This window comes from Gambusia affinis, linkage group LG08 (assembly GCF_019740435.1).
Source record: "Gambusia affinis linkage group LG08, SWU_Gaff_1.0, whole genome shotgun sequence".
Classification (NCBI taxonomy): Eukaryota; Metazoa; Chordata; class Actinopteri; order Cyprinodontiformes; family Poeciliidae; genus Gambusia; species Gambusia affinis.
This window is the reverse complement of record NC_057875.1, coordinates 16,836,397-16,862,664: the sequence shown is the minus strand read 5'-3', so window position 1 is coordinate 16,862,664 and position 26,268 is coordinate 16,836,397. Positions and strand designations below refer to the sequence as shown.

The following is a 26,268-nucleotide window of genomic DNA, read 5'->3' as shown; positions in this document are numbered from 1 at the left end:
CCCTGTGGTTACTATTCATGGATTAACAGAAATGCCAACATGCTCTGTAAATGTCCAAATGTTTCCCAAAAGAGAATAGATATAATTATTTCCATAAAAAGATATGTTGAAAAAATAAATCTGCGCTGTCTTTGTCTAATACAAGCACGTTTTGTGCTGCAGTGTATTCCGACAGCTGTAACTACATTGTTTAATGAAACTACTTCTGGATCTCCTACACCCAAAATGACTGGCAGACCTGTAGCACTGACTATGACTGATGAGCAGAAATATTCATTTGCATTGAACTCTTTCACATTTAGTAATGCTACAAGCACACATGCATCTGTGAACAGCACATTTCTGTTAATGTCACAGATGAACTCTATTTCTTAATTATGTGATTTCTAAATACAATGAATTTTATTTAGCATTACCAGAGTAAAGGGGGCAGAAATGCCACAGTTTTCATTTTTATTTTTTTAACGTTTGATTTTATTTTCCTCTGTAAGTCACTGTATAGAAATGAAAAAAATTGTATATAAAAAATCTTGACTAACAAAAAAAAAAATTACAAAATACATGCTGCCAATTGCTTTTACAATTTATTTGATTCGTGTGAGGATAATCTCAGAAGCTCACATTTAATGTGTTGCAACTCACAGGTAGAAAAATTTCAACTTTGTCAATTTTGAACCAACTCAGTTCAGTAAGGGTGAATGAGATCCTCAAAAGCATCAGGGCGATGTTAGTGCTAAACTCGGCACATATTTGGTTGAGGATATGTGCTCAACCAAATAATAGGGGTTGAGCACAGCAGCTTTAGGGTTTAGGGGAGCAGGCTGGGGGTCAGAGTGAAGGACAGTTATTGATTGGTCGGCCGCTCTTAAACTATGGTCAAAGATTGAGGTTAATAAATTAAGGGCAGGTGGAGGATGGGACGAGCCTTAGCTGAGGAGCTTGGGATTAAGATGAGAAGAGATTCATTTCACTTCCACATCTGCTGCTGAATCTCTCTTGTCCTTAAAGCCGATGATCTCACTGATCTCAACATAGCTTTAATAATTCAAAATATATACTTATAATATCTTCAAGTGTTGTTGTGCTTGCTTGTAGACCTTCACATACAGAAGCAGAAAAGCAATACTGCTTCCACAGAGACAATTGGAGGGTGTCGTTTCCTGTGGCAACAGGAATTTTGCCAAGAATAAAACTTCAAAGAAAAGGTATAATCTGAAAAATCTAATAGGGTATAATTATGCTCATATGTTAACTTTTTAATTTTTATCAAAAAAGGCAGACATGCATTTTTAATGGCTATTTAAGGGCTGTGAATCAGTGACTGAGGCCAACAGAGAAGCCCTTCAAATGTGTATAATAACTAGAAGTTACCTGTCATTCAACTTGAAAACATTTCCAGAAGCGAGGCAAATTGCATGTAAAAGTCCATATTTGCTAAGCTGTAGCTAATCAAACTGATGACCCAAAGCAAATGAAGGACATAATTTAATGCTATACTGGAGGATTTCAGTTCTTTCTTCCGGCCTGATGCAACAAAATCTGTTTGGGCAAAGTCGTACTGCGAGGGCATAATAATGAGGCTGCCTTGCAAGAGACGGAACATTGTGGTGCAGATGTGTTAAGTTGTAAAAGTTACAGATGAATCTTCCCATTATTCTTTTTATACCCATAGGCAAGATAAACAACAGAGAAATCTAAACAACGCTGACAAACCAAGAACAAACCCTTGGACATTGACAGAAAAAAGAATATTTCCCATGGAAATGATTATTTGATTTATTTCTTCATTTCAAACAGAAACTGTCTGTTGTCTTGTTAAAGTTCCACTTTGAGGTTTATGGTTTTGGTTCAAGTGTTCTCATTCCTGTGTAACATTCAATGAGAGCGTCCCATCAAAGCACTCTTTACCGACAACTTTCTTATGCAGAAAAAAATACCTCCAGAGATTCAATGACCTCATAAATCCAGCTCCACTTTGAGAATCTTTGGTGCAAGACTGTGGTGGAAAACACTGATCAGTAAGTGCATAAAACCACCAACCCCATATTGTGATTCTGGCAGTATTATTGATTGCTCCTTTCTATTAGATCTTGCCAAGTAATGTGATAGATGGAACCATTTACTGTGAAGCAGATACATGCGAGCCACCATTGTGTGCAGCCAATGTTCTGTGCAGGCCTCTAGATGTGCTGTAGAACATCAACAAATGGAATTGTGATAACCAGGGAACACACCAAACAGGTCCAGGATAAAGTTTTGGAAAGGTTTAAGGGTTGGGTTAGAAAATAATATTCCTAGTTCTGAACAGTGTAAATCAACAGTTCTGGTGGGAGGATCTATAAACAGGATAGCTGTTAGTAGTGACTTTTTACAAATCTGGTCTTTATGAAAGAGTGGCAAAAAGAAAATAAATATCGAAAGCAAGCCCAAAGAAGTACTGCTTGCAGTTTGCTACAAGACAAGTCATGTATAGGGTGTTCTTAAATAATTTACCAACACTTATTTCAGTCCACCCAGTTCTTCCAGATATGTATATTACACACAGTGATACTGATAAATTTACACAGCTGGTAAAGACATAAGCTAAAACACTTAAAGCTGTAACTGAAGTTGCAACACTTGAGGAGTTGTGCTTTTTTATTTTAAATGAAAAAAAAGACAAGTAGAACATTTTCTGCACAATGCAACTACTGGAGGTGTGTTACACATTTTATTCTTTATATAATCAATTATTTTGACTGATTTAGCATGATAATCACACTGAATCAAAGAATCCAAGGTACCTTCATTTATCAAATCACATCCTGCATCCTTGTCCTTCCTCAGGTTTCAGAAAGAGTTTCTTCGCTGAGCCCCAAACTGCAGCTCGAGGCTCAATCAGTACCCTTGTCACAGTCCCATACACAGCCAGCAGGGTTTGATTTCTTGCATGGCATTCAGCAGTGAAAGCCAAGCTGTAAAGAATGAGGAAGCCCATAATGATTTCCCATCCCCCCACTAAATAGGATACCATAGTCCAAGACAGGTTAACATGATTAGCTCTGACACATATATAGGAACCGAGAAGATGAGCAAATAAAGAGGCCTCAGAAAGACCTAATCACACCTTAATTACAGCAGACGGCGATATTAAGGAAGTGACAGAGTTACGAGCTGTTATCTCCTGAAAACTACCTTCAGGGAGGTTTTAACTGTCAGTCCTCTGCCACCTCTCAGAGCACAAATGTCTGAAGTTGAGAAAAGGCTGTAAGTCTGGCCCCCAGGCTCTGAGGTGACATGGCTCTAAAGTTGTCCCCTAAAGCATCTCATTAAAAGCCTTTTGTTTTCATCACTGAACAAACACTAACACTGACAAGACTGTATAGTTGACGCAGAGTCCCAGTTTTGCCTGCAGAAAGTGACTTTAACAAAATCTACACAATGCTTTCAGATTACCAAGACTGGACAGAGTGATGAACCTCGGGGCAGCTGTTCAGACAGCATAAGCACAGGATAAAGAGGGAGTCAGTACAAAAGAAGAGGCAGATCAGCTTTCACTGCTCTTTATTGTCCTACACTATGGAAAGCAGGACTGGACCTTTCTCTTTTCAGTCTCCAGCGATGCTGGGAGATGGACGGGGGAGTTGATGCTACAGGGACTCATGATTCACACACCCACCTGGGTTAGTGGGCATCACATCGCTCGAACACACACCATTACCAATTACAAATCACAAGACCCCAAGGAAGAGGGGAACTTCCACCACGCTGCCTGATTAAAAAATTAAATATATGAGGCTGGTCAAAGTGCCTGTGTTCATGCAGGGCAGCAAATAGAGCAAGAGAATCCAGCCTCAGACAAACACAAGTACAAATGACTGTGACATTGACATTTTTAATGTATAAATCAGTATTATTATTAAACTTGTAATGACTTCTTCAATAATTTCTAACATCTCCTTATATTGGGTGATTACAATGTATAAATAAAAACAAGATTTTAAAAGTGTTTAGTGAATATTTGACTATTTCTGCCAGTTAGGCTTTGCTCCACTTATAGCTGTAAGAAATGGAACAGGTCAGGACAGCATAACGCTTGTTCCCTTTCCAGGCCAACATGACTTAAAAAAAAAAAAAAAAAAAAAAAAAAAATGAAAACACTAGCATTGCTTTGCACTTCTTCCCACTTCCATTAAACTATAATAAGATGTTCTGTGAGGAATATGGGGGGAAACAGCGATGTGCTCTACTTCATCCTAACCTAAAAAACTATCACTATAAATAGGAATGACTAGGCAACATTTCAAGAAAATTGAGTAAAAGACTCTTGCTCTCTCAGCCACTTCTTTCATGTATTTTTTATTTGCATTTTGTTAAAACACCTGGAATAGAAGGTGTTGTGGTTGGTTGTGCTAAAAGCACTTCTCCCTTAACTGTGAATAAATAGCAATGCAAACTAAGGGCATTTATCTGGTACTTTGAAAAAGTACCCTGATGTTAATTTACTTGGCCATACCTTATCATAAATAATACTCGTGTTTTCTGTTTTGTGAGAACTTCTTATAGCGGTCTAAGATTCCTGTCTGTCTGTGGAAAGGTTGCTAGTATATATAGACCAAGATTTCAAAAATTTAACTTCTAAATCCATTGCAAGTTTTTTCTATTTGGTATGTAGAAACATGGCGTTGCTCCTCCCCCCCTTGTGGCTGCACATAGACAGTCAGCTGGCAATAAAAATAAAATTTTCTTGTGCTAAAAGGGACTATTTTCACTTTACAATAGAGATATTTTTTATTATCCCATAAAAGCAATAGGCAAAGTGACAGGCAATCAAAGCAAGTAGGTCCACACAAATATAAAATATATAAAAACAAGATAAAGAACTGCATACTGCAGACAGTATGCAGCTCTGTTTTATTACGAATGTTTCCACTCCTAACAAAAATGAACAGTCATGGGACGGAAGCAGGAACATCACCAAACACCTTATACCACAGTTTATGACTACATTTGAGACAACACATCTGCAAAGCAGATGGGTGAACACTGGCTTCCCAAACAAATAATACACTTGATCACTATAATCCCAGGGATGCTCCAAGAAAAGAAAAGTACAATGTTCTGTGCAATAAGTACTTAGAAATGGGAATTGAAATCAGGTAGAGGGTTAATATTGCCTAATCTTATGCAACAAGATAAAATTAAGAATAAAGAACTTGTAATGGATACTACAATTATATCCATTTTCTTACACCCTTATCCCACTGGGGTTGTGAGGGATGCTAGTCCCTATCTCCATCTTCAATGGGCCAGAGGCAGGGAACAAGCTGAGGGTTGCCAGTTCATCACAGAGCAATACAGAGACAGACAGGACAAACAACCATGCACACACACATTTACACCCAAGGAGAATTTATACAGACCAATTAAACAGTTTTGGACTGTGGGAAGAAGCCAGAGTACCAGGAGAGAGCCCACGCATGCACAGGGAGAACATGCAAACTCCATTAAGAAAGACCTCGGGCCAGTAATCAAACCCAGGATCTTCTTGCTGCAAGACAAAAACAGTGCTACCAACCGCGTCACTGTGCAGCCCCTACTACAATTACGACTATAACCTAAATTTTAGTTGTTGAACTATTTAATTGAAAACAGTGGTGATCTTATAGCTATGATATAGTCCTTACACCCATCTAAAGCTGATAAGCAATGAGGAGTAACTATTGAACATAATAGTTTTGTTTTGGATTTTTTTGTTGTTTTTTTATGGTCAAACTCTTTTTTATGATCAATCCTTTTGTTTTTGTTTTATGTGGTAAAAGCACAAGAAGCCAAGTAAAAGTTAAACATAAAATTACAACTTTTCTTCAGTGTGTGTTTCCACCTCCTTCCAGAAACAAGGGAAAAAAATTGATTTATGTAAATGAGCACAAACCACATTGAATCTGCTGTCTGCACAACTGGCACGCATATCCAACAGAGTTGGCACAGCAAAGACTGGAGTAGTGAGGTCAGAGAGCAGAGTCCAGTGTTTGCTCATCAAAAGATCAAATCTTCTTGGACAGAAACTGTCCTTCCAGGGTTTGTTTGAGGAAAGGAGAGAGGAAAACTAAACACTGAATGTGTCCATTGGCAAAATAATAACTAGTCCTGCGATCCTGATTGTTTAAAATAGCTGCCTCCATTTTGCATAGTTGGCAAAATACTTCTCATTTATATGAGTAATAAACATAACAGAATGTTTTTCATGTGATTTTGGGCTACTTAATATAAAGCTGACATGCACTCTCTTACAGTGCATTCACGCCAGCCCTGTTTAGTCCACCAAAAAAAAGGGAACTCTGGTCCACCTAAAAACACGGGTTTCGATTTGATTGAAGTGAATTCTGGCGTGGTTTGGAAGTATATGTGGATGCGAAGAGCACCGGAGACTGCTCCAAAAGCAGGAATAGGATGAAAACGCAGGGAATTCTGGTTAAAGACAACCAAAATAAATGTTACTGGGGGAAATGGACTTTAGTCTTTTACCAACAAAAAGAAAAATCCTACAGCCACTAAAATCAAATGCCACTCCATTTTTGTTTAGATTTTGTAAAGATGAAGTTGAGTCTGTGTCTTCTTCAGAGGTTCAGATTTGATTTAGCTCAAGGTAACAAGACCAGATTGTAAGACGCTAAAATAGCCCTGCATATAGTTAAAATACAGACATGATATTATTGTGGTTTAGTTTGAAAGGACACCTTGATAAATTATGTGATTTGTTTGGTTAAATTGTCTCCCAGTACTCAGCTCGTTCACAAAATGTCAGATAATTCCAGATTTAGGGTCCAACTTTAACCACATAAGACATTTTTAAGCACCACAAATTGTCTTCATGAACCGTTTCTGCGTATGGAAAACCAACCTGGTTCTTTTATAGAACCAGTAAAGAACTGGCTTTAGCACCAGCCTGGATTCAGCACTGGAACAACTTTGATAGAAAAATCATAACAATGTTTCAAAGAAATGTTGATGTGAATATTTGTGATGATAGTCTAGTAAATTTCTTTTGTCACCTGACATTTGATGTGTTAGATTGACTTTAATATATTAATGCAACACTAAGTGGGATTTTGTGTGTGATCACTCACAATTATCACAATGAGCAGAAAAGAAACATGGATGACAGTCCTTTTCCGTAAACTGACCATTATTTTAATTCAGGGGCACTCCATAGATCTGTGACTGGAACCACAGATGTGGCTTTAGTTTCCATCTCCAGAGAGGGAGGGACGAGTTCTGCGCGCAGCTTATGAGGTCTGCCTGAGGCTCCTCAAACATCCACCACTGCTGCTGTGTAAGGAGCTCAAGTCTCCTCCTACTGCAAAAACCACAATGAGCCTTTATTGTGTTTCTGATAAGTCGAGAGCTCTGTGGATGTGAAACTCTTCCTATCCTTTTGGGTTACTAAAAGCAGACCAAGACCACTGAAAGGGAACACAGACAATAAGAACAGAAACCATATCAAAAAGTGCAGACATTCTACGGTACATAAAGACCTCCCAATATGCAGCATTTATAAACACAAAGCTGGAGTCTTAGGCCAATAATATTTACAGATTATTTCAATCTGCAAATAATAGTCTGCATTCTTTCTGTAACAATGAGGCCCCTGTACACGCAAATTTCTCATCAGAGCAGTTGTGCCTGAAGGGGTGGTCTTTGGCTATTGATTAGGGGGGCAACAGGCTCAATGGGTGCTCCCCCCAGGTCATGAGGTTAGGGCAAATAATAGAAAAATGGGGGGGAAGGGCAACACCAAGCTATGAGATTAGTAAATTAAACTTCTGTTCATCAACGTGAAGTGTTAACGCTCCATGGGAAAATGAATGTGGCTTGGGGAGAGAAAGATTGCTTTGAGAAAAATGCAAGTAAAAAGACACTTTAAATCAGACTACTGACCTTTCACCTTTTCCTTTACTTTAGCAAAAGCCTTTGTTACCAAACATCTTTTCTTTATCAGATGTGTTAACCAGTTTAAGAAACACTTGGTATGTGGTGCTAGAAATAGTTGAATCACCCCATTATTTCTCCCTTATGTGAAATGTCTTGCAAAGTTGCTGTTATCATGTGACTTGGTTTGGTAGCATGAATGTAAGCAATTATTAGTGGCCCTGAAAATAAGTGATTGTTTTAACTACAACACCCTATCTATGTGTGACTATCATTATTTTTAAGTAATGAAGGAAGTGGTTCTCTTGTTGCCCTGTTGAGTTGATCAAAGCTATACAGGACTATTGTTAGGCCAACCAACAACAGTTACAAAAGCACTAAAGATGCTCTTCTAAGTCCTTTTTCTGGAAGCTTTTTGAGCATCAGCAGAAAAAAAAGTATGACTGAGTGACAGACAAATATTTATAAGCACTGTGGTAGTACTACGACACATTAGCCTTTAACGTCAGTCAAGTTGCTACACTTGTTGCTACACTTGTGTAATAGCTTTCTATCAGCACGAAATGGCCATTTCCCAGTTTTTCAATGAGCCTAGACTGATCATCTCTATTTCAATATTAAAAACACTTAATTCTTTAAAACAGCAATTTAAGAATAACAAATATTACCCTATTTGTCTACACAATAAATGGTAATTTCTGTTATTTTTTGCCATTATGACCACCTTAGAATAAGACAAACATAAATACCATAATATATGGATTAGGTGAATCTGGACTGAGTTACTTTCCACTTTCTCACTGCTTTCTTGTTTTCTTGAATGCAAAATTCACATTTAGTCTTGCATGCTCGAAGTATTGTTACCCTTTTAACTTCCACTGTTCAGTGTTTTTGTCGTACTGCTCACAGTCAAACTACTGTGTCAAGATACTAATGATCCTTCACTAGCAACAGTCTACTGAACAGAAAGAACCAACAGGGGCCTGACAAATCTCAGCTTTGGTTCCCAAATCAAATGATAAGTAAGAGATTGGTTATTGTACCTCATGTTAACAGATTATCCTGCTAGTAACTCATTTGATATGAAAATTACAGTAAAGCGGTAGTTACTGTGTCACAGTTTAGACCCTAACTTTGAAAGAACTTTCCTTTAGCGTACCACCCAAATCATTTCAATCCATCCAAAAATATTTCAACTACTGGTGTAGAAATGCTGTAGATAACAAATATGAAACAAAGCAAAGCATAGGACATCTGTCCAGACCTTTTCTGGGCCTGACCTGCCATCCTGTCCCATCCCCCAATCTCCTTCCTCCTAATCCAGTCCTCCTGGGAGGCAGGAGTTAGCACGGCCCTGATGGTCAAATTGTGTCTGTTTGCCTTCCTGTCTGTCCATCTGCTAATCTCCTGCTGTCAGTTAAAGGAGTCAATACTGTAAACGAAGTGGTCTAAAATCTGTTGTAATCCCAGTTTATTTCACTTTTATCAAACAGTTTCAACTTTCCCTGAGGATAGTCGGGTTATATCTACACCCTTAGCCTCCAATGTGCAGCTCATTACCACTCACTCCATGGTGATTCTTCTCTATGCTGCAACATGTTCAACTGAGAGGACAGAAAAGAACAGCAGAACCTAAAGAGTTTTACAGCAAAGATAAAAGAAAAATAAACTTGTATTTTGCTGTATTTGTATACTTCATTCACATCCTGAAATACCTTAGTTGAGTTCTCACTGTTATGGGTTGTATTTAAATTTTAAACACGGGATGATCAGGTCATTTTTGTTTTAGAAAAACATCTGTAAAATAGCTCTTTAACAGAATACCTGTTTAGAAGCTGCGGCTTAAACACCAGGTTCATTAGTCATTGATCAGCACAGAGCGTTACCATATTTTTATTGGAAATGCAATTCAGTAAAAGAAAACGTGTTTGGGTACAACATCATTTTTTTCATCTAGAGCCTATGGAGCCCCTAAGGCAAAGCCATTCTCTGTGGAGAGCCACATAACCCATTTAAAAACAAACACTACAGACTGCTGAATACAACCTGAGACAGCAAACCCTGCTTGGTGATTTGCTTTAGTTTAGAGAGCCATAGACATGGGTCTGTAAAGGTTTTTGGGGGCTGCAGGGATGTTCTTGTGATCTTTGCGGCTCCAAAGAAAGGCACAGCAGGGAACCTGAAACCTTGCTTGTGCTCAGCAGAGTTTAGAAAAACTGCAAAAATGCCTGAGCAGCCACAGATGGTGCTGTCAATAACAATTCATTCAACCATGGAGACGATCACTTGAAGACAAACGGCACACCCAGAACCATGCCACCTCCATGAAGCCGACATAAAAGGAGTGGGTACTAAAAGCAGATGGTAGATGTGTGAATGGACGGTGAGCTGAGCTGCAGAAGGTGTTAGAATTCCATTAGTATTTCAAACTCCATCCCCCATCAACACATCAGAGATGCCTACTGGAGTTAACCATTAAAGCACAAGTACTCAGAGTGAAAGATGCAACAGTATTAAAAATATTTGAAGTAGATATATATTGTTTCATAAATTGGTTGAAGTCAGAAGAATGAAAGAAAAAAATCTGCATTTGCGACATAATTTCACTTTCCAGATGAAGGTGGCAACAGTTAGCCTATTATTCAGATAAACAGCTTACAAGTGATACAAGATGCTGAATTTGACTAAATTTCCCTCCTTTATCAATTTTTCATGCCCATACCATCCAGTTGAAGCTTGCAGTGGAACTGCAGTTTATATTACATTTGCACATGACAACATCATTCCTTGGTGCAGTTGTTTACGTCTCCAAGTTTGTTATGGTACAACTCTATGTAACAAGGCAAGCCGCAGTGACCAAGAAATGTTTCACCACAAAATGCAACAAAATAAGAGACCAGGCAGAAACCCAGGAATCGTAGTTGTAGCCAAAATCTTGCTTGTTGGTGCAGACTCAAATTCAACTTGAATTGCTGATGAAAGAGCTGCCAAATATTGTGGTAAGAGGGGATATGCTAAACCCTGATAAGTTAATTTCTTCAGCTTTTTGAGTATTTTGATTGACCTCTGCATGCAACACAAAGGCAAGTCCTGGTAAGGCCTAGTAGGAGGAGGACAAAATGTGTTTAGGGTTTCAGACCAAGAATTGGCTTAGTCTGAAACCTAAACCAATTCTTAGGTTTGCTTATGTGCAAACCAATTCTTATGCACATAAATTCATAAGAATGCACTTATGTGCAAGATAGCTTTCTGCCATTCCATAAGTGTTTAATTTACTTCTATTTACTTACAAACTGTATCTTAAACCAAATGACAGATTCCATCTCAGAGCACTTTTCTCTCTTTAATCCCCCAGTGTGCAAACATGCATGGACTCATCTCCCTGAGCATGCAGGGGGGGAAAGTATCTGGTTTCAGGCAGCAATGCAGGCAGGTCAGAGGGCAGCCTTTATAATGATCTAAGAGGATGCCTGTCAGTGTCCCGGCATCTCAGTCACAACTCCAAGCCACAGCTTGACATGGAGCCAACTCCTTTACCACAGTAAAACACACAAGTGTTGCAGTTACAACATTACAAAATAAAAAAAAACCTTAAACACACAGATACTTCAAGGGTATACATGACCTTTCTATCATTTCAAATAAACAAACACTGATATCCACAATGCAAGCTGCATAAACCCAATCGTGGTAGTACAAGTTTCTCCAAACCAGACTGCGTCTCGTTTCAGATGCCAGGTCTTGGCAATTCGAAAAACCTAATCACAAATGCCTCAGAGCATTTCAATAAATGGATTATATCCTTCTGAGTCAAAACAAAACTTCCAATTTCCTGTGGGATGTATAAAAGGGCTGGTGGAAAGTGTTTCACAAGCAAATGTCAGCCGAATGACAAAACAGGCCACAGAACGGTAGTTTCAGCCATTGTAGGAAAGCTTTCAGACAGTCAGTCACCACAGAAAACTATATTATATACCCAACATCTCTCGATTGGATGAGCAATAACTGTGTAGAGCTGCTGTAATGAGAGAAATGTAACGCAAGATGGATTCGTATGGTTGTGTAAGAACAGCTCATGCAAAAGTTGTAAAAGTACCGAGTACAATTTTAGAAATTGAAACAAAGCATGACTTAATGATCAAATACTGGTTTTGTCTTGTTTCCCTCATTGCTTGTTGTTGTGCGTTCTGAGCAATTCATGTCTGCTCACCAGACTGCCTCTGGCTTTGACAAGTTTTATTGCTGATGCAATTATCATCACTGCAAACTCACATGTAATAAAAACTCCCTACAACTACAAACTCAGAAGCTGAAACAATCACTTACTACTCAAATGAGAAAAAAATAAATCATTAGCATCGTAGTTTGAGAGTTGTTATTTCAGAACAGATCAGGCTCAACTTTGCAGAATTCTAACATTTAAAAGTTTCAAAGATGCAAAAATGTTCCATCATCCTATTTTTTCAGTTTACAGAAAACACCAGCTAAAATATAGGAGTTTAATTTAACTGTGTGAAGTATAAAGTAGTTTAGTGCTGTGTTAATGTTGCTGTGCACTCTCTGTCAGCTGACTGGAAGGTCGCTACTCTTTTACAATAACTTTTCCATATCATTTTAGCTACATATGAACCATCAGAGGATACAACTCTTAAACTATCAGGTGGAAAACTTTTTGAAGAAATCAGTATAACAATGCAAAAATTAAATACTACACCGGTTTCCAGCTTTAGAAGTATTCTGAAAAAAAAAAAAAAAAAAAAAAAAAAAGGTATCTGGATTTTAATAAACAGAAACACTGCTTGGCTCTGACTGAGTTTGGCCCATCAAGCAGCAGCTTTCCTCTGCAGCAGGTTGTTTTTCTTTTTTTTATTCATCTTCCCTTTGAGTTCTGCATGACAAGTTAGAAACTGCCTCACATCTTGTTGTTCCGTATTCCTCATAATAGTGCATCATCCTCTGTAACAGGTTGAAAGCACTTAGTCATACTTACAGCAAAAAGAAAGGGGTCCTGAACATTCTTTGGAAATAAGAGCTCATGCTCAGCCACTTGTAATTTCCCAGTACAGCTCTGGCACCCTTCTTACAACCCACCCCCCTCTTTAAATCTTGCCGACCTCTGCTAACCTCCCTTCTTTAACAGCCTTTAAGGTTGGATACATGGGTGTGAATAGGTGGTATTTCAGCATACTAGGGGCACTAAAGAACAGAGCTGGTTGGCCAGGGGCCAAATCCCCATGGTTACCCCGGTGCAGCGACTGCCTCTTTCCTGTGTGTGTCTGCCTGTGACTAAATCACCTCTGCTCTGCATGCATGGGAGACCTGAAGGAGACGAGATGAGTTAGGGTGGCAATCATTACAGAGTCTTGCACACCTCTGAACCACCCCAGTAAATAAGTAGCAGATTTGTGCTTTACAGTGAGAGCTTGCATGGGGTAAAGACAGGGCGTGAAAAAAGCAAAACCCTAAAGCCACTAGTTCTTCTTAGGATGAATCCCATATTACCCCTTGACCCTCGCTTTTCGCCTTTCACCGAGGGTAGCGTTTTCCCAAGTCAAATGGCTTAGCAGCCCATACAAGCTAACATTTTACAAGGGCACACATGGAAATAAAGATCTGTGCTTGCAAATACACTCAGAAATATTATCTTAAACATTATACAAATGAATGGTTCAATAAACTCTGTAATGACTGGTTTGAAGTGTTTCAATATTTTGTTGATTGTTGTTAATTTAACAAGTGCAAGGGATAGCAGTAAGTGTAAAATATTTTGCTCCAACAAACGTGATCAGAATAATACCTTTTCTGTATAATTTCAATTCTTCTCAACCAGGGGAAAAGGATTTCTGTTTAAAATATTTCAGCAAAACAAAACAAAAAAGCAACTAAAAAGTCAACGCTGATGATTCCTGATAGTTACTAAAATGAAAAAAAAAAAAAAGCAGCAAGACATCTTTAACATACTTGATCATATTTGCAATACGACTTATCCTGAGTGTACCTCAAGTACATGTATTGAAGCTCAGTATTCCAAATTAGATGACCCAAAGATGAAAGAATAGTGAAACAGTGGGGAGATACAGAATCCAAGATGCAATAGGCCCAGTATGAAGTTTCCACAATCAGTGAAGATTTAGGACTTGTGCTAGTTCACAGTTTTATTAAATCCAAAGTTAACAGAGTGATACAACCAGAAATGTAAAGACCTTTCATGCTTGCTTCTGCTAACAAGCTTTATGGAGATGCTGACATTAGGAGATGGATCCTGACCTCACTACAATCCAGTACCTGGTTTGATGACCATGGTATCACTCTGCTTGGTTGACCAAGCAACACCACCTGACCTAAACTCCATAAAGAATGTATGGATGAAACACCACATCTTACAGTGTCTATGAGTTGAAGACAGCTACTGAACCAACCTGGTCTGGTCTTTCTTAATACGTCAGCATATCACACACTCATTGCCATCCACCTGTGATCCAGTCATCTATGCAAGGATTCCTGACAAAGTACTGAGCACAATTAACTGCAGGTTAACCATTCCTCCATCAAAAATATGCATATTTTGTGATCTTATTTAAAATAATTCTGAAAAACCAAGTATTTGGGGTTTAATTAGCAGCATCCAACTGGAAGAACTTGCTGAAATTCATTTAATTTCAATGATATTCTGATTTTTTGAGGGACACTTGTTTCTGTAATTCAACTAGTGGTATCAACCTCTGAAAGGAGTGAAATTTTTTGTCTATTATTAAATTCCATGTCATGATACAGAGGAACTGGTTTTGGTCAGGGAAATGGGATTCAGCAATGAGCAACACTGAGTTTCATTGGTGCAACAATTTGCCCCCCTTGCATAATCTCTGTCCTGATGGTGTGATAGCACATGATTTAACAACACTCTCACATTCAGCTGAAAGTAACAGGTTGTTACTTCTGCATACTGAAAGACAAGCAGAAGATATGGTATGACAGGACTTTCTTTTCGTGTGAGACCTTGTTATCTTTTCTTGGGTTCTGAAACAAATCTGATACGCACAATCAGAACAGACATTTTAGCAAACAACATCCTAAATCTAACCCTTACCTTTTTATTTTCCCAAGTTGACATGAGCAAAGAAAGGAAGATATTCTGATAACATTTTCATTCCAACAACCCCCGCCATCACTGGCTATGACTCATGCAGGTAGTGATGAACCAGCCTGGTCCCAATTAGTCTTTTTCCACTACCTTACCTTTGACTTGGCTCTCATAGTCTGCGATGATTTCTTTATCCTTTTTGAACCTCGGTGTGGACATTGTTCCCCTCTTCTTGCGCTCGAAGCTCGTTGGAAAGTTCTTGGGAAAACTGTTTGTCAACAATAGAGCGGAATATCCTACAGAAGCGGACGCATCCTGCCCGTGAGGAATGAACGGCAGAGCCAGAGAATCCGCGTCAAGAAAATGACTATGTGAAGATATTTAACTCCAGCCGTGACGTTTGGAGCGAAAATAAAACATGAGCTTTTACTACTGCAATGTTCCTCTTCCCTCTGAGGTGGATACAGACAAGAGCCAATGCGCAGTCCTCTCCCAACCAATGAGTCTCCGAAGCAGGGAGCAACAGCAGCGCTGCAGAAAAAAACAAGCAGAAAACAGTCGCGCAAGTTTCACGGGGTCTCTGTTAGAGAAGTGGCCTCGTAAGTCAACTTTAGTCCGTAGTGCGCGAGCTTTTTTGGAAATGGTTTCCAGTCTGGGACACGCACACGTTACCCCACCCGCTTGCTTTCCCCAGGACGGTTTGTCCACCCCCTCCACCTCCTCTACCTCCAACTCCAACTCCCAGCACGCTCCGAAGCAGACAGGGCAGGCCGAACTGCAGCAGCTGGAGGCAGGCAGGAACACAGAGCAGGAGGGGGGTGGGTGGGATCTGCTCGCTCGCTCACTCACTGACTCCTAGCCAGTGGATACAAGTGACACTCATGCCTCCCCAAGTCAAATAGATTTACGGTGAGATTGTGCAAACTATTTCATAAAAAAAAAAAAAAAAAAACATTTCTAGAGTTACTGATTGGATCAAGATATTACACTCATTAAATGATTAATGAGTAGGATCCAGGGACACTTAATAAAGCTTATGAAACACTGCTGTATTCCTCAAATAAATAAAATCTACAGGCTGTCCTAGTACTGAAGAAGGCCGAACTTGACAGAAGCCCCAAATTCCTCCTTGGCTTAAGGACATACTGAATCCAACAGATTCTTGTTTAATTTGTTGGATGAAAAGTTGGGTTTTTCCTAGAGTTGAAGCTGAAGTTAAACTAAACCAGCGCGCCATCTTGAGGCAAATTTGAAGCACAGTTAATAGGATATGTTAGCAATCCTATTTGTGAAAAAAAGAGAACAGGGTAGAGAGCTTTATCGATTAAATTTCAATGGCCAAACCCGCTGCATCTAAACCTCAGATAACAAGAGCAATGCAAAGCCCTCGTGAATCATGTCTCCTATGATTGGGAATCCCATGGAAGAGTCTGGCTTGGTAGTTGCCAGGAGGATGGCACTTGCCTGACAACACTTTCAACTTTCAAGTTTGGTACCGAGAGACCATGCCAACTCTAACTCTCAGGAGTTGGGGCGACTCTTGACTCCAATTGAAAGAGCTTCTAATACTGTTGCATATGAAGACACTCGACAAATATTATGCTCCCAACGATGGAAGTTGTTGAAGTGACTGCTCACCAGTGCATGAAGCAATGTCAAAAAAACATGGATGAGCAAGTCTGGTGTTGATATAAATATGCACTTCAATATTTTGGCTGTATGCTTTAAGTAAAAAAAAATAATAAATAATTAAAAATCAATCAATCAATCTTCTTTTATACAACACTACTTTATTTAATTGCACCATTTTATAAAGTCCATGCAGAGCAGAATTAAAATAAATAGAAAACTTAGACCTCAAAATATTAACAGTTGAAACATCTAAAAAACAATTTTTAAGCTTCTCATAATAAAAAATTAACTGTATTCAAAGTTTTTTTTTTCCCCACACAAAATGTAAATACATATTAATGCTTTTTTCCCCACATAATGCTTAGTAGATTTTAAAAATCACAGTTTCCAGTGCATAAGAAACAAAACAATATTTAAAATAAGAAATAGGGACTCTGAAATGCAAAGGCAGTTTACAATTTGAGATTTCTAAATGCCTGTACATTCCACAGCTGTAAACATCTCAATAAAAGTGTACAGAATTGATACTAATAACAGCAAGTTTACGATTTGACAACAGAAATGTTTGTTTGTTTGTTTTTTTCCAAGACCAGCCTCAGAGAGTACATCACTGCACATCACCAAGTTCACTATGTAAGTAGTACACCACTTTTTTGCCACAAACAGCATAAATAAAAACATTTATTGTTAACCATTTTAAGATTTAAAAGCACCAGTCAGACAGTTTTGAAGAAATTTTCTTCAATGACCTCAGTGAACCTCTCCTTCATCTGCTGACGAAAACCAGAGTACCACTCAAGCAGCCTCCTCCTCCGGTCCACCCTTTGCTCCTGACTTATTCCTCTCTCCCTCTCCAAGATGGCTGGCAGTTCCCTCCAGTCGCTGACAAAGATGAAGGGCGCCCCTGCTGCTTTGAGGAGACGTAGCGGGGAGCTGGGACCTGCAGCACAGTTGCCAGGAGTGAGAACGTCCTCCACCACGGGCACTGAGCCGTAGGAACACGCCTCGTAGATGCGGTAGCACTCTGTGTTGATCCCCACTGGGCAGAGAGTGAGCTCGCTCTGAGCCAGAGCTGTCTGATAGCGCATCAGACTTTCAGTTGTTTCCTGGGGAACCCACCTAATGCAAGGAAGGAGATTTATTTATTTTTTTTAAAATCAGAACAACAGATTGCATCATCAAAATGTGCACAAACCACCTGGAAATTGATGCTTTGAAAAGTTAGGCAAATATAATTTTGCAAATTACAACAAAACGGACAATCTTGTGATTTGAAATGTTTTCATTTAAGAGGCTTTAAATCCCAAATAAGCAGAGGGATTTTCAGTGGATTTCAACACTGAAATATACCGCATAGAAAAGTGAAGGTAAAAACTTTAACATCACTTTAATATGGCAAGCTCCAAGCACCACAAGCCAACAAATAAAGAAATAAGTGATGGGATAAATATAAATACATGCTCATTTAATAAAATTAAATTCAAATTTATTAGGTGGTAAAAATCATAGGGTGTTGATCCTAAAGGCCTCAGTAGTTATTAAAGCTTCTTAAACAATTTAAGATTGTACACCTTCTGACAATATTAGTATTTTTAAGATATGAGTAATATGGTCTTTACAAGGTCCTACTATTACTTAAGTCTAACAATTAAATTTAAAAAACATGCACCGCAACTTCCATTGGAGAACAAAAACAAGGAGGAAGCTAAATGGAAAACTGAGAAAATGAAGTGAACTCTAAAAGTCTAAGAGACAGAAAATATCTGAAACCATAGAAGCTAAAGGGGGTACTTTTACTTTATTAAGCTTGCTGACATCATCGAGGTATAAGTCCTTCTCAGCAGTCCACGCTCTTACTCCATTTAATACAAAATTAACGTTTTCTTTCCCCAAACTATGCATTTCTAATGTTTTCTAATTGAATGTGTCGAGTTGTTAGCAGATTGTTTCATTCTGCTTTTAATTTCTAGAGTGCCCTTGGACTTATGGGCTCAGTCAAGTTGGGGCGGATTATATATTTCTTCTAAACCTTGATATAAAGCCACAAAGCAGAGGCATATACAGCACAAGCAATAAAGTGATAAAAACCATTATAGTTTGTTCATCTATAGAAAATAAGTCAAGACCTACTTTTCCCTGGCAGTGGTGAGGCATTCCTTATCTAGGCCAGACTGTTTCAGCACATTCATCAGTACTTCCCTGGAGGAATTTTTGTAAACAGTACCCAGGAAGTTGCAGAGGTATGGCCGATTAGAAGTTATCAGCTGTGCATTAGGCCTGATCATAGGAAACTCTCTGTATCTGCACAGAGACAAAAAGACAACAGCAGCAGAATTGTTACACTATTATGTTCAGTTAGAGAAGACAGGCTCACATAACTGGTTGTGCCACAGTAAGGTATTTGCATATGTGTTAGATTAATAAGAAATGACATACGTGGCAACACCGAGGGGCCACTGGAAGACGTCCTTGTCATTGACCCACGGGCTGTCGTAGATCAGGAACAACAGATCCACAAATCCACCGTTTCTCTTTAAGTGTGGGGCGATCCAGTCGTTGTTGCATTGCTCATTGCCCAGCAGGATCACGGCCACATGGGACACGGTATTAGACTGAACCAGGGCTTGAACATGCTCCAGCCACCTCGTCGAGTAAGAAACTTTCTGCTGTTCACGACCGTTGAGAACCAAAACCAGGCTGTTCATTTCCAGGGGAACGTGTCCCTGAACCACTGCTGGGCCGGTGTAGAAACTGAAAAAGTTGGTTAGTAACGAGAACGAGTTCACCGTTTTTTTTTTATCTTCCAGTGGCCAAGACATGAAGTGAAGTGAGTCAATACTAAAAATCTAATCAGTGAGTTTTACCTGAAATCAACTTTTCCAGACTGAAGCTCCCCTTCTCTCCACTGTGCCTCCATGTCAGTTGGGTTAAGGGGTCCTTCTAAAATATGTTCCCAAAGGTACAGCCCTGAGGAAAATGTAATGGAACATTTCATTTTATTTTTTACAGTTAAAGCTTACCTTTCTAGCAAATACTCCATCATTAATTTGGTACTCAACTAAAAACTGTAAAGACTATGGATATTTATGCCAAATAATAATGTATCCAAAAGGAAATCTAAGGTAATTCTTCTATTAGAAATTTTGAATATGATAAAAAACACCATTAGGTAAAAATTATTTATTGTGGTCCTGTCTTATTTTGTGGAACTAATGTAGACCAAAATATAACAAACATTAGGTGGTGTGAAAACCGAGACTAACTATAATTTGTTTGTTGGAATTCAATGTTGATAGGCATATTGTAAATAATTTACAATAATGTTATGTCATCTGAAAGATTAAAATGACATAATTAAATTGAATGATTGCAAGTACTTTTCCAATGTGTGCTTGAGCTGTATATGTTTGTGTAACAAACAACATGAGAATTAATCAGAACAAAATAATTGAACTTTTTCAAAAGCTTTGCTGTTTAAACTTTGTTCATTTTTCCATAATGTACAATAGAAGTTTTTGAATGTTCAGATGTGGTCAAACAGCTAAAACTCCGTATCGCCTGAGAAGATTTGTTTTGTTTTTTTACTCATTCATTCGGTTTGTTCATCTGTGCAACTGCAACCTGTGACATTGAAGCCATTCTTTCTCAGTTGGCAATTTCTCAATAAATGGGTCATTTATACTATAAGGTGACCTACCGATGGCAGCTTTCCCCCAAATTTGAACCTTGTATCTTTTGGGCTTGCTCCTGTCGATTTGAGCCATGTACTGTTTGAAGGCCTTTCTCTTCTTGTTCAGAGCAGAGTTGTACTCCACCTCTTCGTCCTCCCACGGATTCCACTCATCTGCAACAAACGGGACTCCATCTCTGACACCACCTAGAAGCAAGACATGGTTTCATTCTGTTAACTATACACCATATTTTCTGGAAGCATTTCCTACAGCTCAGACAAAAACAATGGCTATTCTTTTTTTATTTTTTTGTTGAAGTTACCCGCTGGTGCGTTGCTCTCTTTCTTCACCACCCTGTGAACGCGAGAGATTACTTTATTGCTGAAGAACACATTATAAGCGGCATACAACGAAAATGCCACATATGCAAAAATAATAAGAAGAAACAGCTTTCTTTTTGGTATTTTCATTTTCTTCTCTTAGCTCAGGTTACCATTGTGGGGCTAATCTCCGTATATTTTGTTCGAGGACCCTTGTTTACATCACAAGGACCCCTGCTTACAACTGACTTACAAAATGCCTGAGCTAAATGCGTGTTTTAATCTAGACTAGTCTAGATAAAGCCATCACTACATTTTGTTTTGGTCGTGCAGGTATATTTTAAAATACATTTTTTGGTAAAGTAATTTGTTATGGGTGAAAGAGCAAGAAGAGCGCGATGGTAAAATACGAAACCGCACCGTTACATAGACGGGAGTATTTCTGGATAAGGCAGATCAGAATAGTCCGCTAAAGCTACACGCAAGGTCGCGTCCCCAGCTGTGGGGTTGAGGTGTTTTTATTATTTGGACAAAGATGATGTCCACTGTTATTCGCCCGGGGGTCTTTTCCCCCTACTATCAAGTAACCAAACTCGGTGTTAAAAGTCTGGTGTTCCCTGGAGCCAAGGAGCTGCTGCCTGCTGCTGGTAAGGACGAATAGAGACACTAGCCACCGCCGTTACGTAGTTTTGTTACGTATCTCAAAAGCTTCAGAAACTTTTATTATTTCCTTATATATTGTGTATTTAGTATCCCTGTAGAAAATGGAGACCTATTTCTTGTGAGTTAATGTAACTCTAATTTACAGTGCTTCAAAACAAGTGAATACAGCTTTCAGAATGTAGGTATGATTTTGGAAAGTACAATTATATGACCTATAAGACATGAAAAGAAAATTACAAAAAAAACTATACTGCCTGAAATAATGACAGTTCTTTCATTTTTAGAATATTTTGTTTCTATATTAGAAACATTGAAAACCTTCATTTCTTGACATCCCTAAACACTGCTACAATGGAACGGTTTATGTCAAAGGATACTCGTATGTTAGTAGTAAATGTAAAGTCTTTCCATTCATTTGACAATCTAAACTTGTAAATTATCAAATCCAATCTGACTGACAGAAGAAAAGTAATCTAATTTCTAAAAACAAGATAATACAATATTTATAAATCTTTATTGCTGAAAATGAGCACATTTTCAGCAAATTTGCTTAAAACCATCATTATACGTAGCTAAATTGACTTGAACTGGTTTGTCTGCAGATCCTTTTTAAGTATTGTTATTTTTGTCCAGCTCCAGCAGGAACCCGGCTTGCCCACACAGACATCAAGATTCCTGACTTCTCTGACTATCGCCGACCCGAGGTTTTAAATCCCCTGAAGTCCTCACAGGAGAGCAGTGAGGCCAGAAAGGCCTTTTCCTACCTGGTGACTGGAGTTACCACTGTAATCGGCGTGTATGCAGCCAAAACTGTGGTCACCCAATTTATCTCCTCCATGAGCGCCTCAGCGGACGTTCTGGCCTTATCCAAGATTGAGATCAAGCTGGGTGACATCCCAGAAGGCAAAAACATGACCTTCAAGTGGAGAGGGAAGCCCCTATTTGTCCGTCATCGCACCGAGAAGGAAATTGCCGCAGAGGCGGATGTGAATCTTGGAGAGCTGCGCGACCCTCAGCACGACAAGGATCGAGTGCTCAACCCCAAGTGGGTCATCGTTCTCGGAGTGTGCACCCACCTGGGCTGTGTGCCCATTGCTAATGCAGGAGAATATGGGGGTTACTACTGTCCTTGCCATGGTTCACACTACGATGCTTCTGGAAGAATTAGGAAGGGACCTGCTCCCCTTAACCTTGAGGTTCCCTACTATGAGTTTCCGGATGAAGAGACAGTTATCGTGGGATAAATACAGGAGCTCTTTAAACTCCTCCCTCTAATTTAATTTAACATGTTAGTTGAAGGGGACATACATGTAAGTTTGCTAATAGTTATTTGCAAAGGCAACATTATGTTTTAAGTGAATTTTCACTTTCTCACTCATCATGATTTGTTTCAAATATTGCCTCTGCAGTAATAAAGTACTTTAACCATGTAATACTGTCATTTGTCAATGCTTTTAGTATCTGTAATAATACTTTAAGGTTTCATTGACCCACAGAGAGCCGGAAAACCGGACCTAGTTTTCCCACAGAAAGGATTATAACAAGAAAATAAGTGTAGAAGAGGCTGATTTGAAAAAAAAAGTTGAATTAATAACATTTAAGAATACTCTTAAAACACCATGTGAAAACAATTAGTCAAGGGTTTTTGGAAACACTCATTTATTAAACAGGCAAGACCATTAGGCAGAGCTGGTCATTTCACCCCTCCACTATCTCATAAACCCTGCTCTTAAACAGCTTCAGGTATTTTTATATCTAAATTAAAGAATATTAGTTAAATCTTCATAAATGAATATTAAGAAGTGACTTTATTACTTCTATTAAGGCAATCAAATTCATTACACAGTGATGCATTTCGAGGATGTTTTTGTTATTTACATGATTTATGGCTTATAGCAATAAAAACCCAACTTGAATATCTCAGAAAGTCACACCACGGCTCTTTTTGCATGAATCACTGAGGTCGTCTCATCTACCTCTCAATAAAACTCTATAGGTTATCTATATCTTTAGATCAACCAATCTTTTTGACAATTAAACTCTGACACCACGGCTATTAAACCAGGTATTGCTACTTCTGACAGTGTCGGCATCTTTGTGAAGCTTGTCAGTTCTTTAAATTGCCCCAAACTCTCAAATTGGCTTTACTTTACAATCCTTTTAAGGCTCTACTAATCTCTGTTGCTTGTGCACCTTTATCTACACCTTTGCCTTCCACTCAATTTTGAATTAATTTAAGTGGAACTAGAAATCCAAATTCTCAGATTCTGTAAGAGACATTTTGTTGTCTACCAGCCTTGTGAAGGGTGTCAGTGGCTGTCCGAAGGACAGCTGTCGAGCCCACAGTCTTTTTTCTGTAATTTTGTAGTCCACATCATTTCTGTATTAAAAATTCTTTTAAATCGGTCCTATGATTTTGTTCCAATTTCCTCAGAAATGAAATTCTAGATTTTCACCCATAATCAAAAAACAACTGAAAACACTTGAAATACATCATCCTGTGTGTGATTTGTGATGAATGTTCATTACCTTTTTAATTGTAATCCATATGCCTTTCAATAATATTGTGATATATTGAGATGCACCTGACAATATATTTTTGAGATATGAGCATTTTTATGATTAACTCCATGATTTAGAAAAACTATGAACTACCAAAGAAAAAAATACGAAAGAACTGGTTAAACACATGGGCATATAGTGATGTTTCCCATTATCATGTCATGTCCGTCAGGCCATAATTTCCCCATTACATTTAAAGCCAGACTGGCCTCTTCAGTGCAGGCAAAGGCATAATAAATAATTCCTTCAAGTAAAAACTGTAGATATTTTTTTTTGTCCCAAAACATACAGCACAGTTTTATAACAAAGTGCTAACTGTTTTATTACTGACAAATGATGATTGTGTTGGCACTGCTGTATTTTTACATTCTTAGCAACAGTTCATATTTTTTTCTTTATGGTACCATTCCTCTGAGCCTGTAAGACTTTGGATCAGCCCATTCAGTTTTTAGATGGACACTAATCCACATAGTGCACCTCAGCCTGGAGCTCCTTAGAAATGTACCCGATAAGAGCCGCTGTGACCTGCTGCTTCAGCATGGAGTTGCCCATCACCAGAGCGGTTAACTGAGCCAGGTCGGTCCACTGAATATCTCCCAGGATCCTCATGAGATCATCATAAAGGTTCTGCTGCTGCTGAGGGCTGAGCTCCATTATGATCTGTGGAAGCGGCCTGAACTGCCCACTGGTCAGCCAGCAGCCCAGGAGACCACCCACTGCACCACCTAGATGGAAGAAAGGGTTTCTAATTCTGCTGTGGAGGAACGGTGCCGGGCAAAGGTTCATAAGCAAGTCTAAGCCTTACCCACAGCAATACCGAGGGGACCCCCCATCAAGCCTCCAGCGAAAGCGAGTCCACCTGCAGCTGCTGCTCCCTTCCCAGAACCTTTTACTGTATTCTTGATCTGCTGATTGGCAGACAGCTCACAGCACAACTTCATCACATCGTCAATTCGATGGCCCATTCTGTGGATCACAAGTGCAATGCTCGGTTAAACACTATAGTCTGTATGTACCTTACAAAGTTCCTGAAATACAAATAATCTCAAGTTAACATCATACATTGAACTGTGTTGGATGTTTTATTTACACAAAGAATGAAACTTTGATAGAATTCAGATATTAATAAACAGAACCAGGATATTTATTATGCAAAAGAAAAAAACAAACATAACATAAACCAGGATTTTTTAATCCTCAAGAGTTTAAAACTAATACATGGTAATAAAACAATTAATAACAAACCACCTGGAAAAAACATTAATACAAAGAACTATTAAGCAATAAATAAATATATCACAACAAAAAGCTGCTGTTTAGTAAATCTGTCTACTTTTACAGTCATTTTGCTGTAGAAAAAACTTTAAAAGTCATTAGAACATGTTTTATTATTATTATTATTATTATTATTATTATTATTATTATTATTATTATTATTTATTACTTTAACCTGGTCCTGTCAACAGCAACAATAACAATTCTATTAATATTTGTTCATATTACGACTACTAATGTTGTTGATGTTACAACCGTGTTTTTGTGTAATGTTAATTCAAGAATTATTTTACAAATTAAAAGTTTACAACAACAACAAAAAAATGTTTTAAGTAACTGTGATATTTACAAAAACCTGTATAGTACCGAACACACTCCGAGTCCGTACAGTAAACAACCTTACAGCAGGTCAACATTTATACTTAAGAGAGGCATAATAAAGAAATAGCTAACGCGTTATCAATCGCGCCATGAATTACATCAGCTCGTCGAGGGACACAGACAGCAGCAAGAACCTTAGTGAAGATTTATAGCTTACCTTACTGTAGAAATATGTTGTTATTTATGTATTCACAGCTTATTTTTCAGTGTTTTTAACTGGATCAAGCTTTCTGTTTAAACATGATTCTTGAGCTTTCGCTTGCTGTTTGCTTGCCGCAAAGCCTGCTGGGGGGAATTTTATGCTGCGTTCAAGGAAATCCGTCAGCTCTCCTGAGTCGATCTTTGATCTCGGTTGTGCGTGTTAAAGTCAATTTGACAAATCATAGGGTTCAACTCATACTTTAAATATTTAACTGCCTATGGTTTCTGTGTACCTTGAACTGACTGCCTAAAACCAACTGGTTGTCAGACAAATTCTGGGGCTTATTATGCGTCTCTGCTGATTTCAAAACCAAAATAAGCAACTTCACGTTCAAATACAAGCCCCCCAAAAAGCGCAACCCGCAACTCATTGAATTTGCAAGTGCCTTTAGAAAAAACAAGCCCAAAACTACTTATAATAATCTGACTTGACAACAGAAACTCAAAATAGTTCCTGTTTTTCCAGCAACTAAACATCTCTCCTCCCTCCATTGTTTACATGTCTGTCACGGCGATCAGCTGCTGCTATTGCATACGGTAGCGTGGCGACAACGTGTTCACCGGATTGCGC

General features: G+C 38.6%; 4 protein-coding genes across 9 annotated transcripts in view; 1 reads left to right on the top strand and 3 right to left on the bottom strand.

Moving 5' to 3' along the window:
* Nucleotides 1–15,892, bottom strand: part of srgap1a (SLIT-ROBO Rho GTPase activating protein 1a) — an 84,362-nt gene extending 68,470 nt beyond the window's left edge. For 2 of the 4 annotated variants that reach the window (XM_044126078.1, XM_044126077.1), the window contains exon 1: nucleotides 15,148–15,892. In XM_044126078.1, coding sequence (XP_043982013.1) covers nucleotides 15,148–15,211 — 64 coding nt within the window. In that variant the 5' untranslated portion in view covers nucleotides 15,212–15,892. The remainder of the gene's footprint in view (nucleotides 1–15,147) is intronic. The other 2 variants (XM_044126075.1, XM_044126076.1) reach the window with 2 other exon arrangements.
* An 873-nt stretch (nucleotides 15,893–16,765) lies between these two features.
* On the bottom strand, nucleotides 16,766–21,097 carry rxylt1 (ribitol xylosyltransferase 1). 3 transcript variants are annotated; one of them, XM_044126082.1, is made up of 7 exons: nucleotides 21,036–21,097; nucleotides 20,618–20,649; nucleotides 20,322–20,501; nucleotides 19,489–19,591; nucleotides 19,061–19,375; nucleotides 18,755–18,925; nucleotides 16,768–17,743 (listed from the first exon to the last, which is right to left on the bottom strand). In XM_044126082.1, exons 3-7 carry the CDS (start codon nucleotides 20,386–20,388, stop codon nucleotides 17,341–17,343), a joined length of 1,059 nt encoding a protein of 352 aa, XP_043982017.1. In that variant the 5' UTR covers nucleotides 20,389–20,501; nucleotides 20,618–20,649; nucleotides 21,036–21,097; the 3' UTR covers nucleotides 16,768–17,340. The 3 variants fall into 3 exon arrangements, with proteins under 3 accessions (XP_043982014.1, XP_043982017.1, XP_043982016.1); XM_044126081.1 differs by lacking the exon at nucleotides 21,036–21,097 and adding an exon at nucleotides 20,789–20,873; XM_044126079.1 differs by lacking the exon at nucleotides 21,036–21,097 and having other exon boundaries at nucleotides 16,766–17,743; nucleotides 20,618–20,892.
* Nucleotides 21,069–22,708, top strand: LOC122836257 (cytochrome b-c1 complex subunit Rieske, mitochondrial-like). The gene is made up of 2 exons (XM_044126086.1): nucleotides 21,069–21,262; nucleotides 21,912–22,708. The coding sequence occupies exons 1-2, from the start codon at nucleotides 21,151–21,153 to the stop codon at nucleotides 22,520–22,522; spliced, it is 723 nt and encodes a 240-aa protein (XP_043982021.1). The 5' UTR covers nucleotides 21,069–21,150; the 3' UTR covers nucleotides 22,523–22,708.
* Nucleotides 22,709–22,913: 205 nt separating this feature from the next.
* Nucleotides 22,914–25,801, bottom strand: zgc:112052 (protein C19orf12 homolog). The gene is made up of 3 exons (XM_044126087.1): nucleotides 25,654–25,801; nucleotides 24,646–24,806; nucleotides 22,914–24,565 (listed from the first exon to the last, which is right to left on the bottom strand). Exons 2-3 carry the CDS (start codon nucleotides 24,803–24,805, stop codon nucleotides 24,300–24,302), a joined length of 426 nt encoding a protein of 141 aa, XP_043982022.1. The 5' UTR covers nucleotide 24,806; nucleotides 25,654–25,801; the 3' UTR covers nucleotides 22,914–24,299.
* Nucleotides 25,802–26,268: the final 467 nt, after the last annotated feature.